The following is a 21159-nucleotide window of genomic DNA, read 5'->3' as shown; positions in this document are numbered from 1 at the left end:
CTATATTCCGAGTTGCCATCCCACGTAGTATTATATAAGAATATTTCCGAGAAAGTTTAGGGGAGATCACTCCCGGTTCATTTTTTATTTTATTTTACAACACAAGAACAATGCTTTAATTTTCAAAATATGGCTTGCAATAGGCTATGTTGCCGATTGAAAAGTTCAGTGAAATATAAAGCTAAAAATCCAACGACAATAGCTTTAATGATATGTCGGTTTATTATTTTTATAGCTTGCTACACTAGTACCAATTTTCAATGGGATACACGTGACAGATTGTAGACTACAACTCGAGAAAATAAAGCGTTTAATTACTGATCAACTAGAATTTAGAACTAAGCCTCTTTGAAAATACAAAAGAAGTATAAAACATCAATTATGTAGTTTTTTTAACGAAATATCTCTTTATTAGCATCGAGAAAAGTTTAATTTGGATATAATTTAATTAAAAAATAATATCAGGGGTAATTTTTCTTAAGGTTAAGTATGACCTACCTTGAAAATTCTTACAGACATTATGTGAAATAACAAAAAAAAACTTTATTGCCAACTGCATATCCCACGTATTTGCGAGACGAAAGAAAACCTGTAAAAATGCTAGTTCGGGACCCTATATAAAGATGTTACGGATTGGAATATCCCAACACGTATAAATGGTACTAATTCATTGTTATTATTACGATATTAGCTTGATGATTGTTCTTTTGTTATTCCTTTTAGATCTAGGTACCAGCACTATAATTATTTATAGGCGACGTTGGCAGATATTCCGATTCCACGCTTAAAAAAAATATATATTATTTACTAAAAAAGAAAAAAAATATAAAAAGAATAATACAGTTTAAAAAATAATAACCAATAAACACAGTGTTTTAACTTATTTATTTAAGCTATTAAATCTCTTTAGGTATAACAAAAATCATTTTTTAAATTGATTTATATCGGCTATATCTGTTTTGGATGTTTATTCTTAATAGTATGCAATTTTTTATTTGATGTATGAAAGTTAACATTAAAACATCCTCATCCTCTTGTGCAAGTATCGAAAAAAAAAATCCATATGATCACCCCCCCCCCGCCACCTACTCCCCTTAACCGCATGGGCATCAAGGGTGCCCGTGTGCGTAATCTAAGCATGAGTCGCGTTTCGGTGCTCAGTTGGTTTTTTAATTTATGGCAAACTGAACAGCGGTCACAAAAAAGTCGGCCTTTATGTTATGTAGGTTGACCCTGTCAGACAATCGTTTCCCCGTTTGTCCAATGTAAAAGATGTTGCATCGCCTACACTGGATGACATAAACTACGTTACGGGACGACAGTAAAAGTGATGTTTTATTCTGAGGGTTTTCTTAGACAACTGGAGTGATTCAACCTGAAGGGTGAAATGACAGGTATTGCATATGCGGGACAATGAATGGTGCCAAACATTGTGATGATAGTGGGTGGCAGGCCGCTCCGGACTAAAAATTCTCTAAGATTGTGTTCTCTTCTAAACACAACCAAAGGATTCTGTTGAAATAAATGGCGTAAGTGTGGATCTGACTTACTGATAGAAAAATTTTTTATAATGAAGTTTTTTTTAGCCAAAACCGAATGAGGGGGGTAGGGTAAGATGTGTTAAGTTCTAACTGACTTTTGTTTTAGAAATTGTAGAAAGGAGGCCTGGTGGTCAACAGTTCTTATGCGGTGTAGTGCTGACTGGAGTATATGCTCCGTGTATTGCCTTATGCGGTGTAGTGCTGACTGGAGTATATGCTCCGTGTATGGCCTTATGCGGTGTAGAGCTGACTGGAGTATATGCTCCGTGTATGGGCTTATGGGGTGTAGTGCTGACTGGAGTATATGCTCCGGGTATGGCCTTATGCGGTGTAGTGCTGACTGGAGTATATGCTCCGTGTATTGCCTTATGCGGTGTAGTGCTGACTTGAGTATATGCTCCGGGTATGGCCGTATGCGGTGTAGTGCTGACTGGAGTATATGCTCCGGATATGGGCTTATGCGGTGTAGTGCTGACTGGAGTATATGCTCCGGGTATGGCCTTATGCGGTGTAGTGCTGACTGGAGTATATGCTCCGGGTATGGCCTTATGCGGTGTAGTGCTGACTGGAGTATATGCTCCGGGTATGGCATTATGCGGTGTAGTGATGACTGGAGTATATGCTCCGGGTATGGCCTTATGCGGTGTAGTGCTGACTGGAGTATATGCTCCGGGTATGGCCTTATGCGGTGTAGTGCTGACTGGAGTATATGCTCCGGGTATGGCCGTATGCGGTGTAGTGCTGACTGGAGTATATGCTCCGGGTATGGCCTTATGCGGTGTAGTGCTGACTGGAGTATATGCTCCGGGTATGGCCTTATGCGGTGTAGTGCTGACTGGAGTATATGCTCCGTGTATGACCTTATGCGGTGTAGTGCTGACTGGAGTATATGCTCCGGATATGGGCTTATGCGGTGTAGTGCTGACTGGAGTATATGCTCCGTGTATGGCCTTATGCGGTGTAGTGCTGACTGGAGTATATGCTCCGGGTATGGCCTTATGCGGTGTAGTGCTGACTGGAGTATATGCTACGGATATGGGCTTATGCGGTGTAGAGCTGACTGGAGTATATGCTCCGGGTATGGCCTTATGCGGTGTAGTGCTGACTGGAGTATATGCTCCGTGTATGGCCTTATGCGGTGTAGTACTGACTGGAGTATATGCTCCGGGTATGACCGGAGTAGGAAGAACTGTAATCACTATAATTGCGCACTTGAAAACAATTGAAATAGGGCTATTACAACTTTTGCACCAACGAAGTGCGTTTATTTTACACATGTTTACTTCCGATCATACAGTATATTAGAACCTTTTAAGTTTAAAGTATTTTCTTTAGGTGCAGGCGAATTTTGTGAAAGTGTGTATTAATAAGGACTCAGGGTAGAGCTGAGAAAGATCGTTTTAAACAATAGACAGTTGCTGTATACTACAATTATTATTTCGAAATAGAGCAACATTTCACCATTTAGTAAGAAGTTGTAAGCAAAAAGCTTACGTTAAATCTGTATTGGTTTTGTGCACCATTAATTTTAAAGCCGTGTATACTTTCAAATCCTTACCACTATAGATATAAATCTTTACATACGGTAAGTAGACGCGTATGAGTTTATAACTTGGATAACTTAGAGGCATATCATGGTATGGGGCATGTAGAGCGATCACTTTCAACGTCTAATAATTCTTTGAGACAAGCATTATTTGGAAATGTAACGAAATATTAAACCAAAACTGGGTTTATAAAGCCGTGTAGCATATGGTATGTATAAAAATAAAAATATTTGTGAATGGTCTTTGGTGAATATCATTTCCAGTAGGTGTAGGGAACAGACAATAAGAGCAACAGCCTGTGTGCAGTCAATCGATGCAAACTATGAAGAGCTGAGACCCTTACAACTTTCATCATTCAGTTTAACTAGAACTGTAAAAGGGGCATGTGGTTGTGATAAAGATATCTGTGTATAAGATTATGTATATATATAAATAAATAAATATATATATATATATACATATATATATATATATATATATATATATATATATATATATATATATATATATATATATATATATATATATATACATGCGTGTGTATGTGTGTGTGCACGCATGTTTTTGTGTGTATACAGAAAAGTTTTTATTGTTTTGACTTTTTTTTTTACTCTGGTAGGTATTTTAAAATCTGTTACAAGTTTGCTTACATCATGACCACACCAGAAGTCTGTACTCAAATCGTCAAGTGTCTGCAGGATGTGTGGACTGACAAAATGTTGTTTGACTTTGCCGTCAAGATCTGTGACGAAACAATACAATGTCATCGACTCATCCTAGCGGCCTGTTCCGATTTTTTCAAGGCACTTTTTCGTTCTGGTATGAGGGAAGTCACAGAGAACTGTGTTGTTCTACAAGATGTTTCTTGTGACGTGTTTCAGTTAATTTTAAAAACAGTATACACAGGTGAAAATACTTTAACTTTAGTAAATCTTTTTGAAGTGTGGCGAGCAGTAAATCGCTTACAGATAACATTCATGATTGATTTGTGTGAGAATTTTGCTATTAAAGCAATCAACATAGACACTTGGGAAAATATTTACAGCAATGCAAAAATGTTTGATTCAGAAAAGGTTATTAAACAGCTTCACATATTCATGTTAAAAAACGTTGATCAAATATGTCTTTCATCGACATTTCTACAGCTGTCTTTCAACGAAGTCAGGGATTTAATCAAAAGTCCAGAACTTAACGTCGTCTGTGAAGATGTTGTGCTAGAATCAGTTATAAGGTGGGTCAAACAAGTTCCTTATCATGAACTCTACACGTACGATTGCCTTTCTGCACATTGTATATCTGAGCCGAACCGAAACAATACGGTAACAGAAACCGCAGTGGTTGAAAAAAGACAAGGCGAGGTTACTGAAGTTCTTGACGAACTGAAACACGATTCTGTTAAAGATGTGAACCCGATTATAGCAGAAACTAATGAGAACAACGATTCAATTCGTGATAAACTTCTTGAAAAAAAGGATGATCATTTAGAAAGAAAGCAACACCTTTCAGAACTTGTAAAACTAGTAAGGACATGTCTTGTGAGCCCGGCTGTTTTAGCTCGTGTCTATAAAATGGAAATGATATATGAAAATAATGTCTTAAGAGATATAATGTTTAATGCAAGTCATTATGTCCAAAACTTTAGACACGGTCAGTGGCCAACAGCTGCCGTGCACAGAGCATGTAGTGAGTACATAAATGCTGCAGTATTTGAACAGCGATGTGGTGGATTTAGCGTATTAGATATACTCGAGAACAAATGGTTAACTGTTTCAAGATGTGAATACTTACAAGAAAATATTCAGCTCGCCTCTTTTGATAGTGAGCTCTACGCTTCAGGAAAACAACAAAACCAACCAAATGAACCGTGTAAACTTTTTGTCTTCTGTGATAACAACTGGGTGGAAGTTGTAAAAATGCCCGGCCAGAATTTGTTGTTGCTGTCACATGAACAATTTATTTACATCTTAAACAAAGACAATAAAGTTATTCATAGGGTAAACCCAAAGAAAAAAATTCCAATTGTAGAAAAGTTTACAGATTTTCCAGAGAATGCTGAAGTAAAACACGCAATGATTTATGAAAAATATTTTTTAATATTTTGTTCTGAAACTCACAACGGCAATCATGAGACATCAGTCCACAAATTGGATATTTCGTCCAAAATTTGGACCAAATTAGACAATTTAGATGGATCTGCAGAACACATAATAAGTTTTAGGAATGACAAACACAGCTATGTTTTACAAAGCAATGGCAGTTTGTGGTGTATTTTACATGTACCTTCAAGTCTCAACATTAAGCTCAACTTTGTTTTCAAACTTTGGAGTTCACAGAAAAAGTTATACGGCGCTTATACCTATAATGGTAAATTGTGCGTTATGGGAAATTTCACGGAACACGTGCAAGCAGGACATTTTAGAAAGTATACGGTCCCAGAACACATTCAAAGCGTTTTTTATTGGAGAAACGACAACCAATGTTCTAATTTGATTCCAATTACAATGCTGAAAATTCATTAGTATATTTAAATTTATATGCAACATACTGATCTGCATTTCTTTAATATTGTATCTTACTGCACCTAATTAAGTTTTCACTTGGATGATATAGAGATTATTAATACATTTCTCTTTATATGTCTTTTTTTCCGAATCAAAATTACATTTAAAAAAATAATTATATAACCATTAAATATATGATTTATATTTTCATTCATGATTTGCATGTTGCGACATAAAACACCCATACTGTCCATGATGCATGTATAAAAATTTTAAGTCAAATCGAAAATGACATTAACCTTAAATTATTAATCTTAATGATTCTTTAATTAAATGAAGGCTTGTCTAATTTACAGTATATAGCTAAATTGAAATCTGAATGCTTTTATTTCCATAATTTTAATTAAATTTTCTTTTTAAAGTAAATAATCTAACAATACGTCTACTAATTGGGTTATAACCATATTTCGTTATCTTAAGATAGATATTCTCCATTTTAGTTTGTTTTGATCCAGAAACGAAAATAAATTTCCACACGAGAGTAACACAATTTAATTAATACTATAGGTTGGGCATTTACAAAATGGCTGGTATACTTGAAGCAAACTAGCATTATTTATTGTTGAATATACTACAAAGTACTACATATATTTAATATAAAACAAAAGACACAAAATTCATCGAAAAGATTGTGTCTAAAGTTACTTTAATTGTTCTTTTTTTTTTAAATTTATAACTCAATGCTGCTTTTGGTTTTGAAAAACAGATTCAACAGTATACTTAGTTACATGTTTTTTACAAGTATATATTGTATTTATACACGTGTTTACACACATGCTTTTGAGAATATAGATTTCCTCACATTTGTTTTGTTTTACAACTTATGATGCATAAGCTGCATAATATAGCCCTTATTTATTCAATACATGCAATAAGATATTAAATAAACGCTTATTCAAAATTTACATTTAGTTCTTTAATTTTTTATTTTTTGTATACAATTGTAAGATTTTGATTTTATCAAAATTTAAAATGTATTTTATAATCAGAAAAATAGCGATTTAATTGATGAGGCTTGAGAGCTGGGGACAGCAACAGTTCTAGGAGAGTTAACTCTGGTGCCTTGAAATTTGCTATGAAAGCAAATCCATAAGAAAAGCATGCTGAAATCAAAGTCAACGTCCTGTATGGCGCATAACAATTCATCACGTAATATTTAATTTCTTTGAAGCAAATCCTGTTCAACAATACAATTAAGAACAATAAAGAAGAAGAGCACAGTGTCTTTGAGAATTAAACGAGTTTTAACCGTAATTGCGGGTAATTATATAATTGGGAAATAATTATGGTGGAAACAGAATAATTTTTATGGAAATGTAGGACTATGAATTTTAATGAGTTATAAAGTTTACGACTAGTGGTGTTTAATATTAGTTAGTTTTAAAATCTCAATTATTGATTTGTAAATCAGGTAAATATATAAGATATAATTTCTTATTTAATAAAAACGCTAAAAATAAGAACGAGACCCTTAAACAGGAGAAAAACAAACGTTATCTCGTCATCCCTTCAAACGTAAATTTTCTAGTAATTACCAGCATTTATCAAATATTCTTCTTATTATATGACATTCAGTATATTTGATATGAAATATAAATTCATACATGATTATAAAACAATTGGAAATAGAAGTGTCTTTGGATAATTAATTATATTTAAATTATGAATATAACACGGTTAATTCAATATACCATTAATTGATCATGCAGGGAAAACAACAAAAATACTTTAATAAAATCACTGTTACTTCAAAATTTAGTTTTTACCCTTTTAATAGATATTGTTCATACATTCTAGATTATATCTAGTTCAATAGCACGACAAAGTAATCTAATTTATAATCTAATAATATACTAAACTCAGTTATAACAAAGTAATTAAGTTAATGATAAATATAATCAATAACAGGGGACGTTATTTCTGATTACTTAAAAATAATTTTGATGTTAAAAACAAAACTAAAATGATTTAAAATTATTGTAATATATATTTGATGACATCTATATTATAGTTTAACATTCGCTTATGTTTACACATTCTTTTATTAACCAGTAATTTATAGGTATTTATATTTGTATAGATGTCGTATTTATGGATATAAAACCTGTCCAAAGATGGATAAAATCATATCAGTAAACAATTTTATATGTTACAATATTAACAATTCTAACAAAAGCATTTCTTGCTCTAGAAAATAGATATGACAGTTACTTAATTATACAATGTTTTACAATCCGTCATAAACAAATGTTGAAACATAAGGTGTACCATCATTCATCGGGAAACTCGTGTTAGGTCCTGCAAATAATTGACAGGTAAATCAAAGAACAAATTGCATAACAATCTTTTTAATAAAATCGTTTGTGTAATAATGAACTAAAAAGGAGAAAAATAAATGATTTTCTCTAAATATTTAATAATGAGCCATTATTTACATATAAACATAAAATTTGACGATATATAGTCTATTTACCTACAAATTTGCGCACGAAATATTTAAAAATAAATCATTTTCATTATTTATTCGGCACCACAAAAGCGCTTTATAAAAACATAAGTTCTTTTTTTAACTTCCGACATAACAACTTCTAAAAGACATCGAATTATCGTCTAGAATATAGATCTATCATTTTTGAGTAAGTTTTACAGATAACCTGGCTTAATGGCGGAGATTTGTACAAAGTGTAAATGCGTAGCCTCGGATAAAATTACGAATACAATAAATTAAACTTAATTTAAGTCTTAGGATTAGACTTACACACCATTTTGTTTATGTTTAGTTTTTCAATTATTGATTAAAAGTCGACACTGGATGTTTGATGGTAGAGCGTACGGCTTCTAACGCAAACGTCTGGGGTTTTATATCGGGCTCGAGTTCTAAGAATATCCCTTAGGTTGTAGCATTAAAAATGAATTTTTGAGTATTTTATCTTAAAATCATATGAGTTAGTTAGAGGAAGGATTAAGAATTCCATTGGTACCAAATGTATATTTCTAGCTTCAATAGGAGAGGAGAAATACATTTTTTTCTGTTTAAAATTTATGGTTTTATATAAGCTCTGTAAAAATGAAACTAGTGGGAAACAAAAACGAAAATTTAAAAAAATATGTTTGCAAACATTTTTTTAATTCTAATGATAAATTATGAATCAGGGGTGGTTTCTTTATGTAAATTTGCATTAGTAATCGTGCAGGCTTGTTTCTGTTTGATGTTATGCTTTATTTTAAAAGATGTAGGGGCTTACATTTTTACTATGACTAATTATATAGGAAAAAAAAACATGGGCGATGAAGGTCCAAATCTTAAAAAATTCATAAAAATGTGTGCAGGCAAGTTTTGATATATTTAAATAAAGTTGATTTAGAGCATATATTGTTTTCTAATCAATTTTTTTATCGGCAAAAATGAAAGAAAATGAAAAGTAATTGCATTAGTTTATAGCTGAACCTCAGCAGATTTTACAAATGTAGTTGCTTTGTGTATTGGAAATAATATGATATTAACTTTAAATTAATAAGAGACAGTGGTAACAACAAAATTTGAAAAATCAGCCAAGAGCTCTAGGCACGTTTTTGTATGAAAATCATCTCCCTTTGTTCTAATGCTACATACTAGATTAAAAGTCGACACTGGATGTTTGATTGTAGAGCGTACCGCTGCTAACGCGAAAGTCCGGGGTTTTTATATCGGGCTCGAGTTCTAAGAATATCCCAGAGTCTACCCAACTCCGATATTGCCTGAATTACGTTAGAAAAAGTACAGGCAGCCTGGTGTAATCCTACTACACTATCGCCTTATAAGCCGAGGTTACAAAAACACTTAAACTCTACTTCATCTGTCGCATAGACCACCAAGTTGGAAAGAGAAACTTAACATTTTTCTAAGCTGTTTGAAGCCTACTGCACTAAGGCTAAAATGGATACATTATCTGATCCTAAACCTTACCATATCGTTGATAATTGCCTAACCAAGGATCCTTACAATATCAAATGATTCCTTGGTAGACAAGAATTTTTAAGTCTCTTTATTCCGGATAACCCTAGGTGGATGTTATGCATTTATAAAAAATGAAATATATAAAAGACCTCCAATATGAAGTCAAATTTTAAACTCATATTTTTTTTTAATTATGCAACATTGTAAAACTAAACATTACTTTAGCAATGGTCGGCTATGCACAGTATAGGATATGTCATTTTAGAAGTTGAATCTTGTGTCTTGTAAAAATAAATTGATATCCAGCAATACAGCAATATAGAAAATAATACTTCTGTCTATATATTTCATAAATATGTCGTATATGATATTCTATATTTTCTAATTGTACTTTACATATTATATAATATCCAATTACATATTCAACATAGTCAATTTCGTAAGCACCTAATATATGTTTATGTTGGTACCAATGTATAAATAATTAAAAATAGAAAATGATGCTAAATTTAAAAGATTTGTTTTCCTTTACAGATTTGAAAATATACAAATCAACCAACTAACGTTTTAATGCGCTGGAGATATTATTTTTCAAAGTATTAATCAGAAGAAAAACTCAGGAATGGCTCTAGGCATGTCAATCCCTAATAGAATTTGTAAATGTATTGATAAATTATGGGTGAAAGAAGAACTTTGTGACTTTACAGTTCAAATCAACGACCTTTCCATAAAATGCCATCGCTTCATTCTTGGAGCGTGTTCGCCATTTTTTCTTGGTCTTCTGAGATCTGGAATGAAAGAAGCCAACGAGGGACGTGTAGTTCTACAAAATATATCAGTCTCTACCTTTCAGTTAATCCTGAAAACTTTGTACACCGGTGAAGACGTGTTGAGTCTTGACAACTTCATAGAAATCTGGCACGCTGTGGATATGCTACAGATTGAATTTCTTGTAGAGTTATGTGAAACATTTGCCACTAAAAACATAAAACTTGAAAATTTCAGTGAAATCTTCTCCACTGCCAACCTCTTTAATTCTAAATTAGTGCTGTCGTCGGTTAAAGCATTCCTGATCCAGAACATTAAAGCTATTTACACATCTAAACTTTATTTAGAATTATCGTTTGATGAAATGTGTTTTATAATTAGCAGTCATGGTCTTCATTTCAACAGCGAAGATCCTGTACTAGAGATGGTTCTAAACTGGGCTGAATACAAACATGGTGCTAAAGGTTCTGAAGTGGTAAACAAATTCACTCGTAACCATAAAAAGTTCAAAACAATAGAGCCTGTTCATAGTTTACATAATGTTAGCATGGAATTTTTACAGCATAACAGTTTAGAAGTCGAATCTGCCTTCGTTACTGAATCTACTGATTGTGAAAACAAGCCAATAGATGTAACTCACAATGACAACGAATCAAATCGATCAGAGAGTGAAGATTCAGTACAAACGGATAGTTTGTGTTGTAACTCAAAAACCATTTCTTCAGAAAATCTTAGTACTGATAGATTTGATACAATTTCTCATTGCAGCTCAAATCCCCCTTTTTCCGAAAATCTTAGCTCTGATAGATTTGATGAACTCAACATCTTACTGCGTCAAGTACGAACTTGTATTATAAGCCCAAGTTTACTAACGAATGTTTTAAAACATCGTCTCATTAAACGTAACGATAATGCATGTCAGATAATCCTCTCAGCTGTTGTAAAGCGCATGTCTTTTCGACATGGGCAATGGCCTTCATCAGGTATCTACAGACAGTTTCACAAATACGGGAGCTTTTGTGTCACTTATATGAACGGTACTGGGAAATTCTTGTTGATCGATCCGCTTGATGAAAAAAGGTACACTCTAACGTCGTGTCCCCGATTATGTCGCAACATCCAGCTAGTTGCTTTTGACAAGGAGCTCTACGCTACTGGAGGACAATTTGTCAATCAGATTACAAGTGACATATTTGTTTACAGGGATAAATCATGGACACATGTAGTAGAGATCACAGGAACAAGTATATTACTAGCAAGCAATGGACAATACATATATGTTACAAATGTATCTAAACATGTAATATATCAACATAACCCGAAATGTAATTCTCCCATGGTTAAATTCACAGATCTACCAGCTGCGTGTTTTGCAACACATGTTATGAGCTACCACATGTATCTTCTGTTCTTCAATGGTTTCAAAGAAACAGAAATCCATATGTTAGACCTTCAGGACAAACGTTGGACAAGACTGGACAATCTCGATGGACCAGCTAAAAACATCATCAGTTTTCGTAACGACGACAACCACTTTGTGCTACAAACAAACGGCAACTTGTGGGTTTTGAAAGAAACGGGTGAAAACATCAGATTCACTCGTGTCGCAAAACTGTGGAATTTAGACCAAGTTCTGTACGGAGCTGTCGTTTACGGTGATAAATTGGTCATCTTTTACAAATATCTAGAACACTGGCCGAAAGACACATTTGTTCATAAACTTGACAATGTTTTTCATTCAGTTAGTTATTATAAATTATCATCTCCCTGTTCAAAACTGATTCCTGTTGTTCTGCCAAAATCTAGTCTTTTAAAAATTTTACATAAATGGGATGTCTAGAATGAAGATTATTGTTTTATACGTGCATCACAATTCAGTAATATTGTTCAGCTATTACAAACCCGTAGCTAAATAGCGCATGCAATTTTAATATTAAGGCACAAGTTCAATACGAAACCATCATGTTAAATAATATGACCATGCACACAGTTTTACACCTTTTATATGAACTGGATATATAAAGTTCTCATGTTTAAAAATCTCAACGGATAACATAAAAGAAGTTACTATTTACATCAAAAGAGACTAGCAATGTAATAAACGAAAAATGAAGGACACGGAAGAATGGTATCTAAGTGAATAATTGATGTATATGGTAACGCTACATACAATAATATTTAAAGTTTTTCTACTAACATACATTTTTAAATTAAATAAGTTGACTTCATTTACAACATTAAAAAGAAAGTGGTGTTCATCAAAATTGTGCTATTAAACATATTTTGTAAACTCGTGTTACTTATTTTATTGATTGATGTGAACCGTTTAGGAAATGTTTTTAAAACAAATATATAATTAAGCTGTAGTGATCGCCCCAAAACTATCTCTTATCTAACACATAATTATAAGAAAAACACTTCAGTTAAATCGGGATATAAAAATGGAAGTTAAGTTTGTCAAAAACGCATATGCAAAACATTCTTAAAATTTGCCGCTTGACAATACTGAGCATTCTGCGTAGGTTTCTCATAGTTTTATTTTTCGAAAGAAACTTAAAGGTATATATAGTTTAAACTTTTAAGCTATACATAACCCCTACGTTATGATTTAAGTTACAGGCAATGAATGAGAGCACAATTTGTTTCTAAAGTGTTTTATATCTTTACAGTCTATCTAAATTATTTTTTTAAATACCCCAGGACGATAAAATTATGGTTACATTTTAAATTAAAGCCGTTTGGGAAACATCGATTTCACTCATCTTCATAATGTTGTGTTAAAGGATTTTACTAATTGAAATTTTTATTTAAAACAAAAACGTCTATCGAGTCAAGCAGAGTTGCTTTTTTAAAGTAAACCAACGAAAGTGACAACAATTGTTTTACTTAATAAAAATTAAAAAAAGCACATCGTGAGCCAAGATTAACAAAATGACAGAAGGTGGTAGTTATTAGTTCGATTTCAAGTTTTTAAAAATGAATGGTTTTATTAGTTACGAAAAACAATACAGAAGTATAAACTAAGCGAAACACGTATATGTTGAGAACACTGATAAAATGTCTTTGACGCTGAAAACACTAAAATTAAGCTAAACATTAATTTTTGTCATATTTGATGAAATTTATATTCAAGTTTAGCATTCGCTTATGTTTTCATATTCTTTTTAACCAGCAATGTATCGATACTTGTATTGAAGGATAGAAAACTTTTCTGACTTTCCATAAAATCAAATCTGTAAACAATTCAATAGTTATCAATGTGTTAACAATTATAAAAAATTACTTGCTCTAGAAAAAGGTTATGACGGTTACTTTATATAAAAATGTTTTACACGCCGTCAGGAACATATCTTAAGACAAAAGATTCACCGTCATTCATAGAGCAGACTCGGGGTTGTCCTTCAAATAATTGATCGACAGATGAAAATAAAAACGTGTTTACCACTAAAGAAAGCTTCCTGCTCGACTGTCTCCAACATCAGGTGCCTCTTTATTTAGACATGCGCAAAGCTGCACTCATCATGTGCGCTATGCGACATTCCGCTTTATTAACTTCTAAACAGCGGTATTGATACATAATAGATTAGAAGGATTACTCTCAATTTAATTAGTGGTTCTTAACAACGGCTCAATTGAAACCCAGAGGTTTGGTGAGTCACCGTCAGGGGTGAAAACTCGTACCCGAATTTTATTAGACTTTATTTGCTTTATTTATTGACTTTATTTTATTAGATTTCGTCAGCGCAGGCGATAGAACTAGCGTTCAAATACTACAGCGGGACAGCACATGGTAATAAAGTGCGCCAGAGCCAGATAGTGGTCGGAATATAAACAATATTTAGTCACGTATAACTTGATTGAAGTCAGCGTCCTTACTGTACACTCATTCAAGAATGTGTTCATAAATTATTATTTCTACTGTTTAAATAGTTATCTAGTTATGCAAACGGAAGTCCAGTTTCTTCTATTCACGAACCCACAATCACAGGTGTGTTTAAACAACAAATACACGCTGTGATGTGACACCATTGATTTAATTATATGTCTCTGTTATTAATTATTATAAACATTTAAAAGATTGTAGTTATAATTCTTTCTATTATGTTGTCAATTTGTGCAACTAAACAAAACTATTATATGCCTATATATACGCACCAAAGTCTTGCGCACGTTAAGTTTTTCCAGATAAAACTGTCTTACACTAATAAAGCACGATTATTTTTACACTGCGTAATGAACGCTTTGTTTACCTCTAATTTATTAATATTTATACAGCGTTCAATCGTTCTACAGATTTACTAAGGTATATTTAACCGTAACGTCAAATGTAACACAAATAGCAAATAGAGCTATTAATGTAAGGGTTTGCCTTCTTCTCTGTACGTTGTAGCTCTATACATAGGCTATACACCCAAAGTATCTCTATGTTAACTGTTAAGTTATGCCTGTGATTTATTAATTAAACGGCGCTACGTATACACTGCACGAAATTAGATAATCTAGATGGACCAGCAGCGCAAATAAGCAGTTTTAGAAACGATAAGAACAGCTATGTTTTGCAAACAATTGGAAAATTGTTGTTTATTTTAAATTCAATTTGTAATTTAAATATAGAATTAAAATTTGTTTTTAGCTTTGGAAAATTTAAAAAGAAGTTATACGGCGCTTTAACTTATTGTGACAAAGTACTGGTTTTCGGGAATCATTTAAGAAGTGATCCACCAGATACTAATTGAGTAATAACACGTCCTTAGCACATTGAAGAAATTATATACTGGGGTAATGATGCTTACTGTTCTAATTTCATTCCAATAACATTACTAAAAACCTATTTGCATCCGTATAAATATGAGCAATGATTTTCATTTTTTTTTCTAGTTTTATAACAATACAGGCTTTTGGATTCTTGAAATTCCTAAGATCTTTAGTGCGTTCTTTGCAAGCCTTGTGTGGTTCCATGACAAAGGATCTCAGACACAATACCTCACTGACAAATGATCTCAGGGACAAATTATCTCAGGGACAAATGATCTTAGGGACAAAAGATATCAGGACAAAATATATATCAGATATCAGAACAAATGATTTTATAGACAATAGAACTCAGACAAAATCTAAGACAAAATATCTCACGGCAAAATATGTGTAGACCTAGTATTTTAGATTATTTTAGGCGATTTTTACAATTTGAAAAATTGACTGTATTAAGGATTTTACGTACACTTTTTATATATATATAACAATGTGAGAAAAGATGTGTCGTATAAGTTTGTAACATTACATTAAACATATTAAAAGTACAATTAAATATATAACATTCGTAGATTTAAAATAAGTTTCTGTAAACAATGTAGGTCGGCTTGCTGATCATGAGACGATTCTACCACATTAGGTGGACGAAACTAGACCAAAGGGGATTGCTCATTTATTAATGACAGGGCTATGAAAACACGCCTTCGCAGCAAGGTGGCCGCTCGCTTTGTTGTCGGACAGGTCCTAAGGGGGAGGACATCCGCCCTCCGTGGACCATGCTGCGTCAAACGGCCAATGACAAAACGTCCCCGTCAATCGACCCCGTCGAAGGGACCATCGACAAATGGACCCAGTCATATAGGCTCCCGACAAATAGGCTCCCGTCATTTTGGCTCCCGAAAAAACAGCCCGCGTCATTACAACTCACGACAAAACGGCTCCCGTCATTGCGACCCCTGACAAACAGACTCATGTCATTTAGGCTCCCAACAAAAGGGCCCCTTGTCAATATGGTTTCCGTAGAGACTAATTCTCCTGGCGAAAAGTACTCATTGAATATGACACCTGGCAGTGGCACCCCTTTTTTTAATGCTCTTCAGAGTTAGCTTAGCCAATACTCTTAAGTAATAAAACGTATGCATCTCTTGTTAGGCCTTATTTTTATATTATTTATATTTTTTTGGTATAAGATATAGTAAGTTGTATGTTATCAAAACAAAATGTCGTTATCCTGTAAACATCTAAATATCGTGAAATTATACCTCAGTTCTCGGTTTTAAGCAACAGATCTTAGTCTGGTAAATTAAACATTATCAAATTTTTAAAATTTGTCTAATTTAGCTGCTGATGGCTCGATTTGTTGGTGCAATGATGTTGGTTTTTATGCAAATAGTGGTAATACGATTCATTTGTCTGGAGCCAATATGTCGGGAGTCATCTCATTTCTAAGGCCCAGATCCGTCTCTGGGTGCCTGTTTTGAGTGTTAATGGTTCATGGTTCTCATCCATAAATGCACCTCACTATTCAAAATACTCCCTTTTTAAAATACTGAAAAAAATTCATAAAACGTTGTAACGTTATTATATATTTAAAGAAATGTTTTTTTTTCCTTTTCAGTGCTTGTTATGAAACGCATTTTTAAAATCTGCATTTGATTTTTATACCCTTAAAACGTAACTTATTTTTTTTTTGTTACGCGCAGCACTAAAGAACACTTGTAGTGAATCAACACACTACGCCAGTTCTTATTTTTACTTCCTCTCAAGTGACATACAAGAACAAACAAATCAGTCGACTGGGTACAACAATTCTATTGAACATCTTTAGGTAAATTTTCGTTTCAGTCCAGTGGGTACACTGGACGGTTAAAGTAGTATGTAATCTGTCACGATATAGCGTCGGTAATTATACGGTAATGTTTGCTGAGTTTCGGTAACATTCGTTACTGTAAATCAGTTTAATGGACACAAGCGAGTTGACGAGATTCCTTCCATAGTGTTGTTGACATGGAATAAAAACGTGCTTTTTAGATTTAGACCGTAAAAAAAATAAAAAAATAAAAACTTAAGCCTAAAATTAATTTAGAAATTTTATATTTTTAGAATAAATGCTATAAAAGTTGCAAATCCAGAGAACTTGAAAATAATTTGTTGAGTTTAAGGCTACATTTCTATTTATTTTCATCAAGCCTAAGTTATAACCGGATGTTTCACTTTCGTAAGACAAATATTGATTGGCTGTACAGTAACTTAGTGATCGATAACTATTTGTTTACAAAACTTTGCAGATCAAGTTTTCAAATAACAAAGCAAATTTAAAACCCCATGACCTAGTTTTCTATTTTTAGCTTACAATGTGTACAATAAAATTTGTGTCGGCCTATCCAATAGCAGGATGCCATTGTTTATGTCGCCATTACACGTGAAAACCAAATTGTTTTTGCTTTTTTTTAAATATTTTTTTAGTTACCGAAAATATTAAAAACATCAAATACGTCCAATCTTTAGTAAAGTCCGAAAAAAACCAGACAGACAGGATTTTATAACCATAATATTTGTAACTACGCCGTGCAAGATTTTTAAATTAATTTATGCACCTCTCAAATACCTTTGAGACTTTTCTCGCTAGTGACCATTGCCCGTTGAAACGAAAATAAAGTCAAGTGCATTAAATTAATGTTTTAACTAAATTTAAAGTTTAATTGACAGAAAATTAGTAACAATTGGGGAATTAGTAGATCTAAATACTATTAATAAACTCGTGTGTGGTAATTAATGTTTTTTTTTTAAGAAGCACTAAAAAAAACTTGCAGAAGATTTGCGACAACTACATATAGTAAAATAAGACTAAAGTTAAAAGTAGTAAGAAGGACTAGAACAATGCTTAGTAGCAGCAATAATTTGCATATACACATACAATAATTAAAAATACAAAACAATTAGCCAAACAGTATTTAAAATGCAACTAAAATCAATCTATGCACATTTTTAAACATTTTGTGTAAAAAATAATATGGCGCAAAATAAAATATGGTTTACAGTATTTCCGTTTGTTTCCCGAACGGCGTGACAGACTACGCCATAATTTTACTGCATTTTTTTTACTGCTGTACCATTTCGGGATTTTAACCGACGCTATATCATGCTTTTACTAAGTAGTGTGCATATATTTTTATTTGAAATTGTTATGTCCAGTTATTACGTTGTCAGTACTATGTCCAGTTATTGTGTGACCAGCATAATCTTTACTTATTATCATATTATGTGGTCAGCACTATGTCCAGTTATTGTGTGACCAGCAGAATGTTTACTTATTATCATGTTATGTGGTCAGCACTATGTCCAGGTATTGTGTGGTTAGTACTGTCCAGTTTTTGTGTGGTGAGCACTATGTCCAGTTTTTGTGTGACCAGCATAATCTTTACTTATCATATTATGTGGTTAGCACTATGTCCAGTTTATGTGTGGTCAGTACTTTCTAGTTATTGTTTGGTCATCAATTTGCCAAGCGGTCTTTATATTCCTACACACAAAAGCTGGGTCGACTAAAATTTGCTCTACACACCTACCTAATCCCGTGATAACAGCTGGACCATAATTCACGATTACTATTAAAGTTCAGTTATGGCTAGAGTAACTAATCTATAGTATATCATTTGATCTAGTTCCAATGGTTAGCAATTTAGTACGTTTTTGTTTATGAAACTTAATGCATTTTAGCTGTATCAAAGCCAATACACAAATTTAAGCATATTTATTTTCTTTTCTTATTTTCATTGCATTTAAACGCTTGTAACTATAAAGTTTCTTATTTTTTTTTTTTCGGTTTCTGGCCGATTTTTGACGCTAAAACCTAACAGTGTCTCTACTTAAGTAAAGACTAAATTGCTAAATATATTTTAAAAAGTAAAACCTACGTCGTTTTGTCGTTTTAATAAATGTTAACTAAGTTTAAAGTAAGCAGTTCCTCTTAAATATAAATTTCAGGTATTTTTCAAAATGGACGCAGTAGAATTTTGCAGAAACGTGTTCAAGAGTCTGGAGAATGTGTGGACCAACAAACTGTTGTGTGATGTTACAGTCAAAGTTCAAGACGAAACATTCGAATGTCATCGACTCGTTTTGGCGGTTACTTCTGATTTCTTTCTGGCACTTTTTCGTTCTGGGATGAAAGAAGTTACAGAGAATGTCGTAGTTCTGCACGACATGTCTAGCGAAGCGTTTCATTCGATTCTGAAAATAATGTACACTGGTGCCGATGTTTTAACTGTTGAGAACTATATTGAGGTGTGGAGAGCGGCTCATCAGCTTCAGATTCAGACAATTGTTCAAGGTTGTGAGAATTTCGCTAATAGAAATATTACAAAAGATACATGGGAAACATTGTTCAGTCTTGCTAAATGTTTACAATCAGAAAGAGTTCTTACTGAACTGCATGTGTATATGTTAAAAAAATTTAGTGAAGTTTGTATTTCCCCAACATTTCTACAACTCCCTTTTGAGGATATTCGGGAATTGATCAAAAGTCAGGACCTCGTAGTCAGCAGTGAAGATGTGGTCATTGAGTCTGTGATTAGATGGGTCACGTATGACCCTAAAGTGAAGAATGAGAGAAACGACTGTACACACAAAACTCATGAAGATACTTCAATGATTGTAAGCTCAGAAAACAGCGTGAAGTTGGACACTGCAGGTTCCAGGAAAGTTTATCTGAACAAATTGTTAAGAAAAGTAAGGACCTGCCTTGTAAGTCCTTTACGTTTAGCAATAGTACGTAAAATGGATTTGGTAATGGAAGATAGAGATTCAAGAGATATCATCGACTATGCTAAAAAATATAATGCTAAAGAGTTTCGACACTGCCAGTGTCCATCGGCTGCACTTACTAGATCGTGTAGTGGGTATATACATGCTGGCGTGTTCGCAGATAGTACCGGAATGATCAAAGTGATAAATGCTTGCAATGAAAAATCGTATAGAATACATAAATGTATTAATTTAAACCGATGGATGCAGATAGTCCCATATGATGGAAAGCTCTATGCCGCAGGTGAATTTGCCACCAACAGAAACTGTTATAGAATGTTCGTGCTGAGTGATAACAACTGGGTACAAGTTAAGGAATTGTCAAGTCTCAACTTGTTATTAGTCTCGCACGCTGACTTTATCTATATTCTAAACAAAGATGAGAAAATAATATACAGGATGAATCCTAAAAAGGAAACTAAGCAATTGGAAAAGTTTTTAGAATTTCCTGAAAATATTGTCATTACACATGCAATGTTTCTTCAAAACGATCTCTTGTTGTTTGGCTCTGATATTCAAAACAGAGTTGACAAGACCATTGTCTATGAATTAAAGATTTCCTCCAAAGTTTTTACCAGATTAGACAATCTAGATGGACCAGCTAAACATTTGATTAGTTTTAAAAATGACAATGACAATTATATATTACAGGCAAATGGCAGTCTTTGGATAGTTCTTTATTCTTCTCACATTGGAGGCACTGAATTTAAATCTCTTGCCAAGCTTTGGAATTTTACAAAGACGTTATATGGTGCTTTAACCTTCCAAAGAAAACTGATCATTTTTGGAAACAATCCCAATAAAGACCCACTAGGGGAGAAAAAATTAAATGAAATTCCTGATCACTTTAAATGTATACGTCATGTAGGTACTGATGAAGGAAATGTCTCCAATTTCATTCCGATCACTATCCCCAGATATTATATACTTTAGGAAACATTTGGCGATGTAACCTTAGTATGTATTCTAACCACTGATCTACTAATCGTTTTAAAGCCAAAAATTGTTTACACATTTTTACTTACTGCTAAAAATTTAAATTGTTTTATCAACATTAACTTAGTTACAACCATTCAATTCTAAAAGAGAAAAATTACATTTGATAGATGTTTAAGAATAGGGCCTAGATGTTTTATAAGTTATATCTCCGTAAATCGTGTTAAAAGAAAAATTTCTTTCAAACTAGAACATAAAATGTGTTTTAGAAATTTTTTGTAATTTACAAACATAAGTAGACATGAGTTACA

The 21159-nt window shown here is 33.0% G+C and overlaps 3 protein-coding genes across 4 annotated transcripts; all 3 read left to right on the top strand.

Annotated features, from left to right (window-relative positions):
• The first annotated feature begins 2858 nt into the window (after positions 1-2858).
• On the top strand, positions 2859-6528 carry LOC131951687 (kelch-like protein 41). Of its 2 annotated transcripts, none has more exons than XM_059314045.1 (2): positions 2859-3126; positions 3708-6528. In XM_059314045.1, the coding sequence occupies exon 2, from the start codon at positions 3742-3744 to the stop codon at positions 5605-5607; it is 1866 nt and encodes a 621-aa protein (XP_059170028.1). In that variant the 5' UTR covers positions 2859-3126; positions 3708-3741; the 3' UTR covers positions 5608-6528. The 2 variants fall into 2 exon arrangements, with proteins under 2 accessions (XP_059170028.1, XP_059170029.1); XM_059314046.1 differs by lacking the exon at positions 2859-3126 and adding an exon at positions 3221-3296.
• Positions 6529-8227: 1699 nt separating this feature from the next.
• On the top strand, positions 8228-12617 carry LOC131951685 (uncharacterized). Its single transcript, XM_059314043.1, has 2 exons — positions 8228-8285; positions 10121-12617. The coding sequence occupies exon 2, from the start codon at positions 10209-10211 to the stop codon at positions 12192-12194; it is 1986 nt and encodes a 661-aa protein (XP_059170026.1). The 5' UTR covers positions 8228-8285; positions 10121-10208; the 3' UTR covers positions 12195-12617.
• A 4196-nt stretch (positions 12618-16813) lies between these two features.
• On the top strand, positions 16814-20853 carry LOC131951693 (kelch-like protein 18). The gene is made up of 2 exons (XM_059314051.1): positions 16814-16934; positions 19094-20853. The coding sequence occupies exon 2, from the start codon at positions 19106-19108 to the stop codon at positions 20843-20845; it is 1740 nt and encodes a 579-aa protein (XP_059170034.1). The 5' UTR covers positions 16814-16934; positions 19094-19105; the 3' UTR covers positions 20846-20853.
• Positions 20854-21159: the final 306 nt, after the last annotated feature.

The sequence above is a fragment of the Physella acuta genome, unplaced genomic scaffold, assembly GCF_028476545.2.
Source record: "Physella acuta isolate Inbredline_101_S28 unplaced genomic scaffold, ASM2847654v3 ptg000822l, whole genome shotgun sequence".
NCBI lineage: Eukaryota > Metazoa > Mollusca > Gastropoda > Physidae > Physella > Physella acuta.
This window is presented reverse-complemented; position numbering and strand designations above follow the sequence as displayed.